This window comes from Psittacula echo (genome assembly GCF_963264785.1).
Source record: "Psittacula echo genome assembly, chromosome: 16".
Taxonomy (NCBI): Eukaryota; Metazoa; Chordata; class Aves; order Psittaciformes; family Psittacidae; genus Psittacula; species Psittacula echo.
Window position 1 is genome coordinate 3,410,469 of NC_137752.1, and position 16,581 is coordinate 3,427,049.

The 16,581-nt window shown below is 41.3% G+C and overlaps 1 protein-coding gene across 5 annotated transcripts; it reads left to right on the forward strand.

The window, feature by feature from the left end:
* Positions 1-587: 587 nt before the first annotated feature.
* Positions 588-16,506, forward strand: GOLGA1 (golgin A1). 5 transcript variants are annotated; one of them, XM_080630974.1, is made up of 23 exons: positions 588-688; positions 1,084-1,393; positions 3,023-3,113; positions 3,594-3,668; positions 4,158-4,255; positions 4,761-4,793; positions 5,498-5,626; positions 5,936-6,105; positions 6,488-6,599; positions 6,716-6,811; positions 7,034-7,159; positions 7,676-7,771; positions 8,196-8,291; positions 8,538-8,690; positions 8,922-9,017; positions 9,734-9,823; positions 10,234-10,336; positions 10,746-10,903; positions 11,231-11,389; positions 11,906-11,965; positions 12,580-12,750; positions 13,285-13,371; positions 13,934-16,506. In XM_080630974.1, the coding sequence occupies exons 2-23, from the start codon at positions 1,259-1,261 to the stop codon at positions 14,012-14,014; spliced, it is 2,415 nt and encodes an 804-aa protein (XP_080487100.1). In that variant the 5' UTR covers positions 588-688; positions 1,084-1,258; the 3' UTR covers positions 14,015-16,506. The 5 variants fall into 5 exon arrangements, with proteins under 5 accessions (XP_080487100.1, XP_080487101.1, XP_080487102.1 ...); XM_080630975.1 differs by having other exon boundaries at positions 5,948-6,105; positions 13,934-16,503; XM_080630976.1 differs by lacking the exon at positions 3,594-3,668.
* The last annotated feature ends 75 nt before the right edge of the window (positions 16,507-16,581 follow it).

Here is a 16,581-nt window from a genome sequence, read left to right on the forward strand (position 1 = left end):
GGGGAATGCAGATGGAGAGGGAGGGCACGTTGTGGAAGGGCAGAGAGGGTCCGTGCCTCGGGCAGGAGGAGCAGTTTGCCACTGAGAATCGGATTATTTATTACCAAAAGTAATTTTATAGTGAACTGGTTGAAAGTTATTTTACAGCTGTGTGCCTGTATATCGTATTTTGGTAAAAACAGATATTTTACTTAAAACTATATAGAGAGATATATATAAATAAACTTTTTTTTTTTTTGAGCAAATCTGACTCTGTGACTTGCCACCAAAGCCGGGTAATACCAGAAACGGCTCTGCCGTTCTCGGTGTCTTTGGGAGGAAGAAATGATGTTTGTGTCGCTGATGGGGATCTTGAGGTACCACAGCCCACAGGTCCTGCGCTCCCGTTCCCCGGGTGCTCGCTGTCCCGCGGTTTCTCCGCTGTTGCTGTGGACGTTGCTCGTTCCCTCACACGTTCCCCCGTGCAGCCGGAGCCGCCCGGCCGGTCACAGACTTCACCATCAATAAGCTGTGGCTCACGATCGTAATGGACCAGTGGGGCCGTGCCGGGTCTCACCGCGGCTGCGCACCGATCCGCGCCGCTTCCGGCCCGCGCGGCGCTTCCGGGTTAGTGTCGCCAGGGGAAGCGGCGGCGGCGGCTGTGGGGTCCCGGTGGCGGTGGCGGCGAGCCCAGGCCTGGCCATGAGCGGTGAGAGGGGGCGGGATGAGGGGTGGCCCGGCTGCAGCACTCGGCCGGCGGCCGCGGGTGAGCGGTGACCCTACCCCGGTTGCCTCAGAGTGCGGCAGACGCCGCCGAGGGCCGGCCTGTTGGGGACGGACGGGCCTGACAGGGACCGGCCCCGAGCTTCCCTTGTCTGTGGATGTGGGCCTTGCTGCGGACACACCGCTCCCGCAACGGCCGCCGGTCTCTGCCTGTCCCGACGGGGACCAACCGTGCCTCAACACTGTCACAGTTTGGGTTTGGTTTTGAAGGGTTCTGATCGTGTATGGTAACAGGTCTGATGTTAAAAGGCATTTATTTATCTTTAAGTACTTAATAAGTAGGATTTTTTAGTGTGGAAACACTATCCCTTTAATTTGCAGGTACTGTTAGGCTGTGAAGGCTTTAATGGAACTAGAAATGCAGTAAGCCGGTGGATGAGGCACAAAATTAACTCTCGGCATCTGGAAGCTTTAAACAGAGTGACACTATATTAAGCATATTGGAGGTGGTGGCTTTTCGAAGTACCTGGATATTTCAGCTCAGCAGAGCAGTAAAATGTTTGCGAAGCTGAAGAAGAAGATAGCAGAAGAGGCAGCGATTGCTCCCAGGCCAGGGGGAGCGGCCCGGATACCCAGGTCTGTCAGCAAGGAGTCCATCACGTCCGTGGGAGCAGACTCCGGAGATGACTTTGTAAGTTACACCTTGCTTTGAGCGTGATTTCTCTTACAGCGTTTCCGGTATGGCTTTGTAGACAGCAGCTTGAAGTTTGGTGTATGAGTTGAGCATGTATTGTGGTGTCTCTGTAGGGGTACCTCTTAATGCATACGTGAATTGTTAGCTTGAATAAACTGAAGTACTGAGGAGAAAATGTTTGTGTATTAACCATAGGGGTTACCAGGAGGTTTATTCCCATGTAAATGTGAGTTATAAAGCTGTCTCAATACAAAACACTGTTAAACAGTTATAAATTAGTGAATAAAGCTGTAGTAGCATGTAAGATTTTTGGGTGACGTGGTTTAGAGTGAGGTGTCCCTGCCCATGGCAGGCAGGATGGAACTAGATGATCTTAAGGTCCTTTCCAACCGTAACTATTCTATGATTCTAAGATACCTATTTGTAAAACTTACTACTGCAGCAACAGGAAAGCAAACAGGATGCTAGTTATCATCACTATGAACCTGTGTTTACCTCTTGGCTTGCTGGTACTCTTCCTACTCAAGAGTATTGGTTATGCCCCTACCAAGAACGTATCCACCATTCTGTTGCACTCAGAACTATTGTAGTTCCTCCACTGTCTGATCTAAACTCTCTTTCATTATAAAGCACTGTTTTAGCAAGTGGTGTAATTCCAGGAGTGTGTGGGTTGAATGAAACCCTGTAGTGCTCTGGCACCTCTGCCTCTTGGTGACTGTTGTATGTTTGAAAACATGGATTAGGGAACAGTGTAGTGTCACTGCTGAAGCTGACAGCACCCGTGTATCGACCATGCAGCGAGTCGCTTTATCGTTCTGGTTTGCTGTCTGCAGAATGAAGAAGGTATTTACACAGCTGAGGTTTAACTCTTTTTTTTTCTGAAGCCCAGGCGAAATTCCAGTTTTGTTAAGCAGAAAGTTGGGGCCTCTGATGTTTAAGTACACTTTACAATGGAAATACGTCATTCTTGTGGTTTTCTGGTTGTGTTTTTTGTGCTTAATATTCTCATGTAGAAATTACATTTACCACTTTGTGTGTATAGAGAACAGAAAACAAATAATGATAGTGGCTGAAGTCTTGGATGGTTTTCAGAAAATCTCTGAGAATTGGTGGTTTCAGCAATATTCATTTAACTGCTCTTAATACTGGTTATTCTGGAGAAAAAAAGAACCTATAGAGAATCATATGTCAGCTACACAGTGAGTTTTCCATGGAAAGACTGGTGCTTGGGTGAGCTTATCCCACTGCTTCTTTTCTACTTAGTTTTTCATGACTTTCGCTTTGCCCCATCCTGAAGCCTGCACTATAAAGCCTGGTCTGTGTTCACAATAGTCATTCTGTTACACCATCTCCTCAGTGATCAGTTTGAACAAACAGCTTTCAGCTGTAGCTTCATTTAAAAGCATTGTGTATTACATGGAACAGGCCAGCATTGCAGAGCTGATGATTTAAGCCCTTAGTGTTTTTCTTTTTCAGCACTTTCTACACATTCTGCTGCGCTAGGACAACTTTCCCCTTTATATGCAAACCAGAAAGTGGGATAGTGTTTGTTATCACAGACTTAATATATGGTGGGATCATTTTTTCTAGGTCTTGTAAGTCACCTGAGTGTTGTTTTTCTACCAGGCTTCTGATGGAAGCAGCTCTAGAGAGGATCTTTCCTCCCAGTTGTTCAGAAGAAATGAACAAATAAGAAAACTGGAGGTCAAGCTGTCTGGTATGTGTCCTGATATGTATAAAATGCTGTTACTTCAGCAGATATTTTCCTTTGAACTAAAGCATTTTAACTTATTAAAAGTACATGGGTTTAGGGTTTGGGTTTTTGTTTTGATTTATAGCAACCCTGTTCATTGACATCTTGGTAGCATGCAGTATAACTGATTTTTTATAAAGATGACTGACCCTTTTCTGCTCATTTCACAACACATTCTCTGGTATTGCCCCATTTTGTGTAAGTAGCACACCTGGGACAGGTCCTCCTGTTTGTACCATTTACCCTATGGACAGTCAAAACTATTTGCTTGTGTTCATTGTTACTGTCACCCAAGTTTTCCTCAGCAGGAATGATTTTCTGATGGAGAAAATCATTGTTGTTTTCCACTCATCCTTTTTTCTTTTTTATTTTTTTCCTTCCCTAAAAATTTCCTTCCCCAATGTCTGTTCATTCCTGGTCTGTGCTTCTCCCTCCTCCCACAAGATTATGCTGATCAGATCCGAAACTTGCAGAAGATAAAAGAGAAGCTTGAAAATGCATTAGAAAAGCATCAGGATTGTATGTACTTCTCTTTCTCCTTTTCTTAAGTTGAAAATTGTTATGGTTGGAAGGGAAGGGGGTTGATGTACAGATGTTTTAATCATTTTCTTTCAAGGTGTGCCCCTTAAGGTTGTGAAGAATTAGAATGCAAGTTCTTGCCTTGTTTACAGTGTAAAAAGCAGTGGTTGTGTGCTGGCTGTTGAACAAAGCTCTTGTTAGACTCCTTTTGCCAAATTTGGGGCTAATGTGCAGGAGAGACCTCTTGGAAACCTACAGCTTTGTTACAATCCAGTAAGGAGCAGGATTTCTACCATCTGTTATTCCTGGCATTTGCCCAATGTACAAGCAGTGTGAGGTAATAAGTGGCACAGCGTTAGTGCTAGAGAGTCAAGATGGGGCTAATTAATTGCAGAAGCAGCTCTTTAAAGTTATAAATATCTTAGAGAAAATTGAGAAGCAATTTTAAGAGATGAGTTTTTATCATAGCTGGTGATTCTCTGTTGATAGCCTCCATGAGGAAGTTTCAGGAGCAGAATGAAGCTCACCAGGCCAGTCGCGCCAAGATGGCTGAAGGAATGGCGTTGGCCTTAGAGAAAAAGGACCAGGTAATAGCTTGAACAGCTCGACTTTTGACTGTCTGTGGAGATCAAGGTGCATGACCTTGATGTTTTAAGCAGGTGTCACCATTAATTAAAAATAGTTGTTTGGCAGTGTGTGTGCTTACTGTGGCAGCACTGAGGAAAGAAGGGAGCATTAAGTTCAAGTGCCAGAAATGGTGTGGGACTTGTCATTGTTCTGACTGCTCCTACTGTTTTAAAACCAGCCCACAACAATTTCTAATGAAAGATTAAGCTTGCACTTGTGTAAGGTTCAGTTGCAGTAGGCCTATTGTCACTTTCATTTTACTTGCATAAAGCTTATTCATGCAGCGTAAATGATTCTTCAGCCTTTATGTATTAAAACACTAGCTGTAACTTTCCTTTTGCTGATTATTTTTTTAGTCATTAGCACAGCTCAGTATCTTTGTTAACAATTTGATTACTATAATTGCTGTCCTTCGAAGTCTAAAAATAGGTATTTATTTTTTCCCCTCCTTTCTTTCTTGTTCAGGAGTGGATGGAAAAGCTGGGTCAAGTTGAAAAGGTAATTAACCTTTGGGCCTTTGTTTGGTTTTAATGTGTCTGTGTGTGTGTGTGTTTGTAAACACCAGCCTGCACACTTCCTACAGCTCAACCAGCTCTTTCTATTGTTTGATCTTTGGTCAGTGGGAGAAGCCAAACATCATCTGTGTATCAGGAGATATTTCTAGAGTTATTTTTCAATGGAGAAGTAAAGAATGATGGGTTGCAGTGAGAAAGATGTTCTTCTGTAAGGTGGAACAGTAGCCTCCTTTACTACAGAGGAGGCAGCTGGAATGCAGAAGGAGATAGTGACTTTGAAATCATCTGTTTCATCAAATAAATGAAACTATTTGGTAGAGATTTTTTTTGATACAGGATTTCAGTCTTGTAGTTAGAGCTATTTAGCTTAATCTATTTTAAAGTATCTGCTGATTATGAAGACGTTAAACACGCTACTATGTGCCGTCCATTGCTGAGTTCAGTTAGGTGATCATTGGCTGCAATGTAATGAATATGGGAGGGGTTTGAGATCTTTGAAGTTTGGTAATTTGTTCCACATTACCTACTGCAACATGAATGTGGGAGAGTTTCTAGTTCTACGCGTAGCACCGTCAAAGCCTTATGGCTGCAAGACAAGATTTCTTTCCCAGAGAGTTCTAACTGAACTCCCAGTGACTTGAGCATACAAATATTCTATGATTCCTTTTGGTTTTGTTGGTTTATCAGGAAAAGAAAATACTTGAGAGACAGTTACAAGAAATAAGGGAGACGAGTTTGAACCTTTTTCAGAAAAGAGATGAAATCGATGAACTGGAGGGCTTTCAGCAGCAGGAGATTGCCAAAGTTAAACACATGGTAAGATTATGTTAACCTTTTTTTTCTCCCTTCTTTAAAATTTCTGGTAGAATACCAAGTTAGTGGTAGCTCTGCATTATTTTCTTCAGCCTTTGTGCTTGTATACAGCCTTGGTCAGTGTCAAAACCTTAACAGTAGGTGTGTGCGTACAATATTACATGGTTTATTTCAACAGTGACTTTTCTGGGAGTTATTTATTATCTTGCATAATTCAGCTGATTACTTAGTAAAAAGACAAGTTTCAATGAGAAGGTTTGATCGGTATTACCGGGTCATCTGTATTGTCAAAGACAATGTTCTAATATTCAGCTTTTGAAAAAGGAAGAATCTCTGAGCAAAGCAGAGCGGGAACTAGAGGCATGTGCTCGAGAACTAACTCACACTAAAGAAGTGCTTCGGGATGCAAGCAATGAGTCATCAGGCCTAAGGAAAGACCTTCAGGAGTTGCAGAAGCAGTTCTTGGAGCTAGAGGCACAGAGGTATGGATGTGATGTTTCAGGAGAAGCAGCATGTGCATTTCTCCACTTTTATTTCATGCCTAGTTGCGTGGTTTTGGGAAGAGTTTATATACGTAATGAGTTGACTGAATAACTGCTTCTCATATGCTGATGTGGATGTAAATGCCAACTTTATTATTGTTCAAGCCAATTAAGTACTTGTTTAGGGTTTATAAGCCTGTTATGATCTCTTTCTTTCATTGTTTGAATGCTTAACTATAGCTTTCTTTGGAAAATGTATAATAAAGCAGTGGCTGGTTTTAGGACAAGAAAATCAGACCATTTCTATAAGCAGCAGAATTATCTGCTAAAGATTATTTTTCTGGAACATTGTGTCACCTTTTTAAATTCTCTTTCCGTGAAGGGATGAACTAATGACAGCTGAGACACATGCAGAAAATAAGATCACTGCTCTGGAGTTAAGAGAACAGGAGCTACAAACTGTCATTCAGCAGCTTTCTGTAAACTTGCAAAATGTAAGTTTGAGTTAAGTGAGATTTGATTCAGAGAGCTTCTTGTCTGGTGAAGTTAGATATCACTTATGTGGGTTTGGAAATCTAAGTTTCAAAGCAAGTGATTTCTCAATTTTCAGGCTCGAGTTGCTGGTTCTGGTTGTGAGAAGAGATTGGAAACATTACAGGTGGAGCATGAATCTCTGAAGATGGAATATGAGCAACACAAGCAAAAGGTTAAGTGTTTGCAGATGCATCTGTTGTTGGCCGGTATAAAGGTGTACACTTGGGTAATGCACTGTGAGTTGGGAATTTGTTGTCTGGAAAGTGTTTTAGGATCATATTGTCTTTTCAGATAGGACTTTTCTCTTTCTAATCACACTTTCCAAAGTCAGACCACAATGGATTAGCTGAAAGCTTCATTACAAAAAAGATTCTGTCATTTCTTGTTCTCACAGATGACTTTTGAATTTGCTGAGAGGAATAAACTTACTGAGCAGCTGCAGGAAAAAGTGTCTTCCTTGGAAAAAATGCTGGAAAGAAATCTGTCAGGGGATGAACACGTGCAGGAGCTACTCAAAGAGGTAATGGTGCATTTATAGACTGCTTATAAGTGCAATCTTAATGAGATTTTTGGGGTTTTTTTGAGGACATACATCTGACACGCGGAAAGAATATATGATGATACAATGCAGGTACATTTGTCCCTTCAGTGTATATTGGTGTGCTGTCCGTGCTGGACAGAATTCTGTTGATGGCTACATTGAGTCTGCTCACATAGGTAGCGCACAGGTGTCGTTATTGGTCTTTCTGCATTGTCTATATTATGCAGAAAGTTAAGCTTTCATAAAAATCTTTTGTTTAATGCCTTAAACTTGGCCTGGCTTAGAAAACCATGACCTAGCTGCTGCTGAGAGTTTACATCTGGATCGTGACAGGATGCCAGTGAATTTCCCATTCTTAATATTAATGGTGTCGTCCCCAGGGCAGCATGATTATTCATGAAATAAAAAGAAAAATGGTAATTTAAAAAAACAACCACCACCAAGGACTTACCTCTTTGTTCTTCCTCCTGTTCTTCACCTCAATGTACTCTTCAGAAAGCTACTCTGGAGCAGAAGCTGGATGAAGCCAGGCAGGAGGTACTGACAAACAGAGTGCACCACACTGAGACTGTGAACCAGTTGGAAACACAAGTAAGTGTGTTTTAATTTACCACATATTCTCCCTCTTTCCAGCCTCTTTATGCTCCTCCCCTCACTGCACTTGTGCTGTCAGCCAAAGGTGAGACTGTATGTCACATTTAGTCTTAAAAAGAAAGTCTAATTGATCAATGACTCTAGTTAGTGTGAAGAAGGGCTTGGTGGCTCTGAAGTTAGAGATTTCTTGCATATCTTCCCTATCCTGACAAACAAATAGCTGCAGTGCAAGCATTGCCAGGGGTGGTGGTGTGAAGAAGTTGTAAAAGCAGCATGTGTCAAATATATTGGCAGCCTTTCTGAATTGTGTGGTTTCATGGTTTAATGTTTGCTTTCCCCTACTGGATCATCCCACATCCTGTACATTTTTTTCTAGTAACATAGATGCCAATGGCTAAGGCATTTAATGGTTATATTTTAGAATAAAGAACTGGAACAAAAACTACAGATTGCTACAGAAGAATTGAGAAAGAGCAAAGAAGCGGCTGCTGAGCAGGATCTGAAGATCCAGAAGTTGGTGAGTATCCTGCATGATCTTTCACTGTCCAGTACTAGGTTAGTCTTCAACATCTCCAGAGACACTCCCTTTTCTGTTTGTTTTGTTACTCAAGTGTTTTCTTGCTGTTTGTCTCCTAAACCAGTGTCTGTGCCAAACTAACAGTGTTGCTTCAGCTTCAGTGTGTGTCTCATGGAATAGTGTCCAATTCTTATCAGAGCTTCAAAATAACATTTTATGAACACAGCGTACTTTATTTCTCTTCAGCAAACTGATGTAGAGGATGAAAGAAGTAAACTACAGCAACAGATTTTAAGTGAGAAACATCAGTATGATCAGAAAATTACTGGGCTGGAGTCTCAAATTGCTGCTCTTGAAACAGGTTGGGAGTTGGATAAAACAGCTACTCAGCACAAGATTGTAAGTACAGAAACTGTTCACTAGGCAATGTGCGTCTTCACAGCATTACTTTAATACAGGCTGTGGACCTTGCAGGTTGTCTGAATGTTCTTATTCAGCACTCCTGGCATTACAATAGATGATCTTATACTTTGAGAAACTAAATGTGGACAAAGCATCTGATGTGTTTAATTGTTTAAACAAAGCATTAGGAGAAATGTACTTAGTGTTAAAGCAATATTTATTTTACAGAGCCAGTTGGAGAAGGAAAATGAAATGCTTAATGGAAGCAGAGAAGAGTATGAGAGTTCTTTAAAAAAACAGGAGTCTGAATTGAACAGGCTAAAGGTAAAGGCACAATTGGTTACTGATGTTAGAGCAAACTTTGAGATTACCAACGAAGTGTATTACATTCTCAGTACTTGGAGTCACATTATATTCAGATTGCCTGTGCTGTAAATTGTCTTTGGTACTCAGTAGGGATGAATTTCAGGAGCATTACAAAATGGCTGATCCATTTCTGAAACAATGCTTGGGTCTGCCTAAATCAGGCAGAAATAATCCACTCCTGTATTGTCAGGCATGAAGAGCTTTTAAATCCTGTGAGCAGTAATGAATGCAGAATAGTTCAACATCAAATTCCACTCATAGCATTGAAAACAAAGTTAAAAGCTGAAGTTGGTCAAGTATTTACATCTTCTATTCAGTCTTTTGACTATAATTTTATAGATTTTAGGAAGTTTTTTTCTGTAGCTACTCGTGGATGCACAACTGGAGTTACTCCAGTTGTTAGATTAGTTGTAGGAAGCAGCTGCTTCTTTGTAATAGAGACTTCAAGCTAGATCTTTTAAGCATTGAAACGTTTGGCCTCTCAAATCAGTTCTGTGTTGCTTTTACATGTGCAGATAGCGGCAGTGCTGTAAAACAAAACAGTGACTCTCCTTTAGAAACTTAAATCATGGTGTGTCATAAATTATAGTTGCTAATAGATCTGGGATTAAAGATGGGAGACTGAATTGATTTTCATTGTCTTGAGTAACCTCTGAATTACTTTTGGTTTGCAGAATGAATTGAGCAGCAGAGAGACTGTCAGTGTTGAAATTGCCAAAGCATTGGAAGAAACACGAAAGCAGAGAGAGGAATTACAACAGCAGGTTGGTTAATACCGACAGTCTAAAATCTATTTGGGTGCTCCCCATCTTTCACGGACCAGACTAGATTTGGTCTAATGTATCAGAACAGTCAGACAGTAGTCACTAGCTACTAAAGAAAGAAGAAAATGACAGCTACAGCTGAACCCAGGTCAGGGTAGAAGGCGATCTCTGGTTTTGCTCAGGGCTCTTCTACAGCTGCCATCTGGTGGTTATGAGGCAATCAGTCTTTATGGCACAGGGTTCATCAGGAGCAGTGTGGTTTAGCTCTTAACAGCACATTGACTTCAGTGCTTTTTAATGCGGTCAGCATTATAGAGGTGATGCCTTCTGTGAGGCTCTGGATAGATCAAACATCCACGTTGTGTTATCTGTGTTATATTTTTAATGACTTCTGTTTGCTTGCTTTGCAGGTTTCACATCTGTCTTCATTAATAAAGGAAAAAGACCAGCTGATTGATGAAAAATGTGGCACACTTCTAAAACAGAAAGAAGAACTAAGGCAACTCAGTCAAGGTTAGACCAAACGAGTCCATTGTATCCCAGACAGCTTTATTGACATGCAGGCTATAGTTCTGGGCTTTCCTGGTAGATTGTAATAATTGTATTTTCTCTTCCATATTTAATCTATTAGAATTTTCAAGATCTTGTATCCTTCAATAGCAATTGGACAGTCTCTGTACTGCCCCTTTAAAAACAAACCCACTTTTTTCAATCAGTCTTATGTTTATACACCATAAAATTACAAATCTTACTTATTGTAAATGATTGTTTTGCACAAAATGTGGAATATATAATACAGATCAAAACCTCATACTTCACTGCAGCACTTAAACTGCACTTGCTTGAAAGATTATTTACATTCTCAAAGAGCAGCTGCATTTGATTCAGTAGACTGATGCTAAGCAGGTCTCTCCTTTCTCAGATCATGAAGCTGTCTTGCTGCAAATGCATCAGTTGCAATCTGACATAGAAGTAAGTAATAACCGAGCAGTGGAGAAAGAAGAAACAGCAAGAAAGGAAATTGATGAGCTGAAGTTGCAGATGCAGGAGTGCCTGTTGGCCAGAGAGCAGGAGAAAAATGTGAGACCACTGTTAACTGTTGTTCCCTGTCTTCCTAAAGGAAGCTGTTTCCTCTCAGAGCTGTGACTGGTTTATGAAAGACAACCCCTTATTTTATTAGACTCATAATGTATCTTGAGAGAGCCATTATGAAACCAATGAGACAGTCCCAAAAGTAATAAGGAGGCCAGGGAGAGATGTAGCCAACTAGATTGCCACTAATGTTTTCTGTTTAAAAGAGCAACCACCAAACACCCAAAACCAACCACCAAAAAGAAGTCTGACTTTCTGCCTTGGGAGTGTTCATGGGCTGAAAATGTCCCCTCTCTCCCATTCACTCTTTTATAGGCTTTAGAGCCAGAGGAATCAACAAGAGCCGTGAACAAGCATTTACATTCTCCAGAAAACTGTGTGGTGGAACAGAATGGAGAGGTAGCAGTTGCAGATGTCATTCAGCTTCAGAAGGATAACAGAGAGCTGGAACAGCAGATTGCTGAAAAAAACAAGGTGAACTGAAACAGCAGAAACAGCTGGTTGTCTTTCCCCTCTTAACTAAGAAGCCGAATAATTGGTGCTGCCAACGCTGCAGCATTAGAAGGACAGGCTTACCAAAATGGCAGTTTGAATCTGGTATTTTGTAACTTTTTCTCCCCTCTGGATTGTACAAGGATCTAGCAGCAGTGGATTAAAAACTGCAGCCAGAATTGTAGGAATCCTTATCTGTTTTGGAGGAAAGATGCACCAAATGTGATCATTTACAGCTTTCCTGCAGAGCCCTTTTGTGTGACTTCTGTTCACTTCCACTGTGCTGTCACATGAAAACTCAAGTATCCTGTCACATTCCTGCTAGTGTGTGCAGCTAAGAAAGGCAAGACATTCAGATTGCTTCTTCAGCTGTCAGCATTATTTAATGATTGTTTCATTCATTACATTTGTTTGTCATGGGTTTTTCCAGGTATCTGTGGGTCAAAATATGTCCGACAGTGAATGCTGTGTTGACTCTATCCTTTGCTGTGCTTACAGATGATAAAGCAGCTGCAGCAAAGAATGACAGAACTCAAGAAAACCCTCCAGAAAGAGTTGGTAAGGGTTATGCTTTTTCAGTCTTTTCAGCTGGCACTTGCTGACAGTTATTTGCACTACTAAGTTCAAAAGCTTGACTGCTGGCTAGAGTGTCATTTTTGTATTACTAGGGATGCCTGCAGTTTCCTTATGTTTGCAGGCAGATTGGTGAGTGTGATGGGTAACCGTCACCACTCAGCTCCTGCAGTGGAGAATTTTAGCTACAGATCTGTGTTTGGGCATTTAATACATTTCCGTAGAGGGAACAACTGAGATTTGATTGCTACTTATCCTCCGATCAGCTAAGTTTTACTATGGGAGTGATACCTGCCCCAGGGAAAGGTCCCCTTTAATCCCTCTTAAAATAGTTTTTCTCATCAAGAAAAAAATCCATGCTGGTTTGAGTACTGTACATGTAACAGTAGCAGCTACTAGCTTCTGTTCTAGAGTCTAGGGAGAGGTGAAGACACTTCTCTGCTGTGATCTCCTGAAGGATGAGAAGCTTGTCCTGTTGATGCCCAGGTTGTACCCGCCTTGTGGATACAAGCCCTCTGTGTTGGATACCTCAGACCCAGATCCTCTCCCAGTGTCAAGCTGATGAAATCTACGGTGTACTTCTCTTTCTCTGTTTTTAGAAAATAAGGCCTGACAGTGAGGTACCTGAAATACGTGAAAAAGCAAATTCTGAAGTGCCTAATGCTTCTGTGACTGTCACAAACAACTCTGATTTAAATGACTCAAGGGAGATAAACTTCGAATACCTTAAACACGTTGTACTAAAATTCATGTCCTGCCGGGAATCTGAGGTAAAGATGTACACTCACCTTCTCTTTCTAAGTCTGTCTTTCTCTAGAAACTGCCCCTGTTACCTGCTAAGGATGCTTCCATGCCAGTTCCATCCTTTTACACTTACAAAGTTGATGCAGGACAATGAAGCGAAACAGCTAACAGTAACATGTTTGAACATACAGATTATTGTGAACTAAATGAAAGGGAAATGTGAGTTTCTAAGAGGGAGTTCTGTCTGCAAGTTAAAGATCTGGATGCCACGGGAGCTAAGCTGCTTCTCTATTGTAATTAACTAGGCTCCCCATTTGTCATCTTTCCACAAAATATGCAAACCCCTGTTAAACATCAGAAGACCAGGGAACACAAATGGAAGAAATAAGATATGGGCCATTCTAGCCTGTGGGAACTGGGGACAATGGAAGACTGCTGGTCTGCTCCTCCCAGCTGTGACTAAAAACTGTGACCAAACCTACAGACAAACTGGGCTGCACCATAGTCCAGACTGTAGAGTCAGGGCATCATAAGCAACAAAATACTGTGGTTTCTTTCAGGCATTCCATCTCATTAAAGCTGTATCTGTGTTACTGAATTTTTCACAAGAGGAAGAAAACATGCTTAAAGAAACTTTGGAATACAAGGTAAGGAGTCTGTTCCTCTCGTAGTCTGTAATGGGACTCCCAGCCCATAGAATGAAGGTTCTCAGATGCTGGGAGATCAGGAGAAGTATCTTTTCCAAATGCTGTAGTCTATTATTAAAATGTTAGCTAATCACATACATACATGTTGGAAACTGTACGTTTCAGTGAGGGGAAATAGCAGCTTTCTGGTGCTTCAGAGGAGTGACTGCAGTTTTGCCTGGTGGACTCAATCCATGGAGGGAAGCTGTAAGCTCCTTGCTAGAGTACAGTCGAATGTTTAAAAGTAGGAAGCCAAATTCCTGGGTTGTTGTTTTGATGCTGAGCTTAAACACCTGGATCTGTTTCTCCTTTCCATTGCATGAAATGAGATCTCCTCATGAGATGTCCCTGGCTATGTGGTTATTAGTGACTGCTCATAAATGAGTGCTGCAGCATTCTGTTTATGAATAGTTCTTTCCATCAAATGATGAGGAGGTGCCTATGTACCATATTATTTCTTCTTCAAATCTCAGCTTCTTAAGTGTGTGAACCTAGCATAATGTTATTGTGCTTCCTGTCCTAGATGTCATGGTTTGGGTCAAAGCCATCTCCGAAAGGCAGTATCCGGCCGTCTATCTCGAGCCCAAGGACACTGTGGCCTTAAGGGAACCTGAAAATGGGCAGTCAGCATCTAGCCACTTTTTTCTGTGAAAAGGACGCTGAACACACTAATTCAGGTGTGTCTTAATCACTGTCATTGCAGTATTTTGTACAAGAACTTTTGACGCTGTTTACAAAACTAATACTGTGCAAGGAGAAGTTTTCACTACAAACTGAAACACCTCTTCTGAGTTGGACTTGGGGACCGTTGTCTCGATGGAGTCTTAACAGAAGTCAGCTCCTTGTGTTCATCAGTCTTGTTTTCTTGGCACCAAAGGGTAACGTTAACCTCACTAACAGCGGTGCTGGCAGTTCAAGCTTCTAACGTGCATCTGTTATGATGGTGATTCCAGCTTCTGTTATGGAGTGCTCGAGCTGAGTAACTCTAGGCACAGTAAAGCTTCTTGTCTCGCTGTGGAAAGCAAGCAGTGGATAAACAAATAATACTGGCAGTACTGTATTGAGTTGTGGACTGTTTGCAAAGCCTTTCAAAGAACAGGAGCAGGAGCTTTAACCAAAAAAGAAATCTGCCTTGCCTTGTTATACTGACATAACTACTAGTTCGCATTTTTTCATATCACTGTGTAATTTAAGGTGCATATATCCTGGCCTGCAGTCCTGAAGGCTGCATGTTGATGATGATTATTTAATTTGAGAGCACAACTTTAGAGTTGTCTGATTTTACTTTTCTTAAAGAAAAATAATATTTAAAATGGTCTTAATTATAGTACCTAATACTCGGTCGCCTTTAAAACTAATCAATAAGCCTGTACCATAGGTTGTTAGCGTAGGGAAGAAGGGGTAGTAAACCATTTTAAATTTTTAAAGCTGAATTCCAGGTATTGTAAATGCACACTGAAAATACCTTTTATTTAAGAAAGAATCTAGTGACAAAGGGTGAAGAATATTGGTACTAAACGCTTTGATTTTTATGCTAGCAACAAATCTTCATGACCAGTATCCGCCTCTTTGGTTGTGGTTTTCTGTACTTCAAATACTGATGCTTAAAAACTGTTAGGAACATGCAGTGGGCTGTTAACTGTGTCCTAACTACATGGTAAAAGAAACGCTGCTCATGAGGTTTTTGGTTTTGAGGATACAATTCAACTCTTAATGAATGTATCTTTGTTCCAGTGCTTGCTCTCCTTCCCCCTTAAGAAAAGGGGACCAAGGTGGTGCTTGCCTCCTGGAGGGGAAGCACAATTTTGCCCATAGTTATTAACACCACTGCAAAATCTAGATTAAAATGGGCAGCAGCAGTAAATGACTTCTTGAAGTGGGACATACTTTCAAAAAAAGACGAATATATGGAATTTGACGAGCAGGGTCCAGTTCTGGTAATTCTCTTACAATGAGGTTTGTGTTATTAACAATACTTTAATTAAATATGTTCAAGAAACTCAGCCTGTTCTCTAGTGGAGGTACAGTTACTGTTCAGGTTTTTAACTTAGCTTTGCTAATGGGGTCTGGATGACCTTGGTGGTGGCAGTCGAGGTGCAGTGTTATACAGCATGTGAGCTGCTCCCTGCTTCCATGCACACACTCCTTGTGGTAAAGATGAGTTTCCTTCCACGTGAGGTCAGTTACCAGAGTGGTCACTGTGCTGCAGATCTGTACCCAGCTGGCCTCCCCAGTTTTTGCTCATCAGCCGTACCCCAGGCACAGGTACTCGCAGTAGCTGTTACTTCGGCACAAGTGCTGCTCCTCAGTTTAGAGCTAGGTTATATTTATTTGAAGTTAAGAAAACCAACAGGATTTTCAGTACAATAAAGTTTGTCCAAACACATGGCGCTTAGTGATGGCATAGAGGAATTTATGGGCAGGGTACAACTCTGCTCTAATATGAAAACAGACAATCAAAAAGTAGATTTATATCAGTTGTTTCTCTACTGAAACAAAGCAGGGGCAGGATAACCCTGTCGGTTCTGGGAAGGTTTTTCTTCTCTAAGGTCTTTTGCTTCAGAATATCCCTTTGCTCTGCCCTATTTCTGTGGGACCTGAGATCAGGGGACAGGATTCCCTCTACTCACGCTGATGCCTGCTGAGCAACTAATCGGTTTATGTTGATCCTGGCTTGAAAGGTCACTGCTGAACAGTAGGAAAAGCAGTGCAGGCAGCCTGGAATGGAGTGACAAAACAAGATCTTAGATTACATACCCACTAATACAACTTCACTTAAGATTCCAAAGCTCATACAGGATCAACTTACCATAAACAAGTTCTTAAGTGTTGAATTTTCTTTAGAGATCAGAGCAAGAATGGTGTGTATACATATATTAAAAAGCTAATGCACTTTCCTTGTATAAGAAGTGATATACATAATCCTTTCTATGGCCATTGGATTTCTTTCCTTCTATGCTGTAAATATGGATTGTATTATGAAACACTATGAAATTTGTGGTGCAATACATTTTGGATCAAAACCCTAATCCTGATTTCTTTCTCTTTGTAGTTCTGGTTATCTCCACTGGGCTGCTTTAGCTATTTAAAACTGAGAGCCTTTTAAAGCATGAAACAAACCCCACCGTCTGCCCAGGGTAGGCACAGGTGTGCCACATGTCATTAAGGCCT

What these genes read in the sequence shown, in the direction of transcription:
- GOLGA1 (XM_080630974.1), top strand. Translation starts at nt 1,259, where the DNA reads ATGTTTGCGAAGCTGAAGAAGAAGATAGCAGAAGAGGCAGCGATTGCT. An exon ending in TTTCTGTAAACTTGCAAAAT is followed by an intron (nt 6,600 to 6,715) that starts GTAAGTTTGAGT and finishes CTCAATTTTCAG; the next exon opens with GCTCGAGTTGCTGGTTCTGG. An exon ending in CTGAATTGAACAGGCTAAAG is followed by an intron (nt 9,018 to 9,733) that starts GTAAAGGCACAA and finishes TTTGGTTTGCAG; the next exon opens with AATGAATTGAGCAGCAGAGA.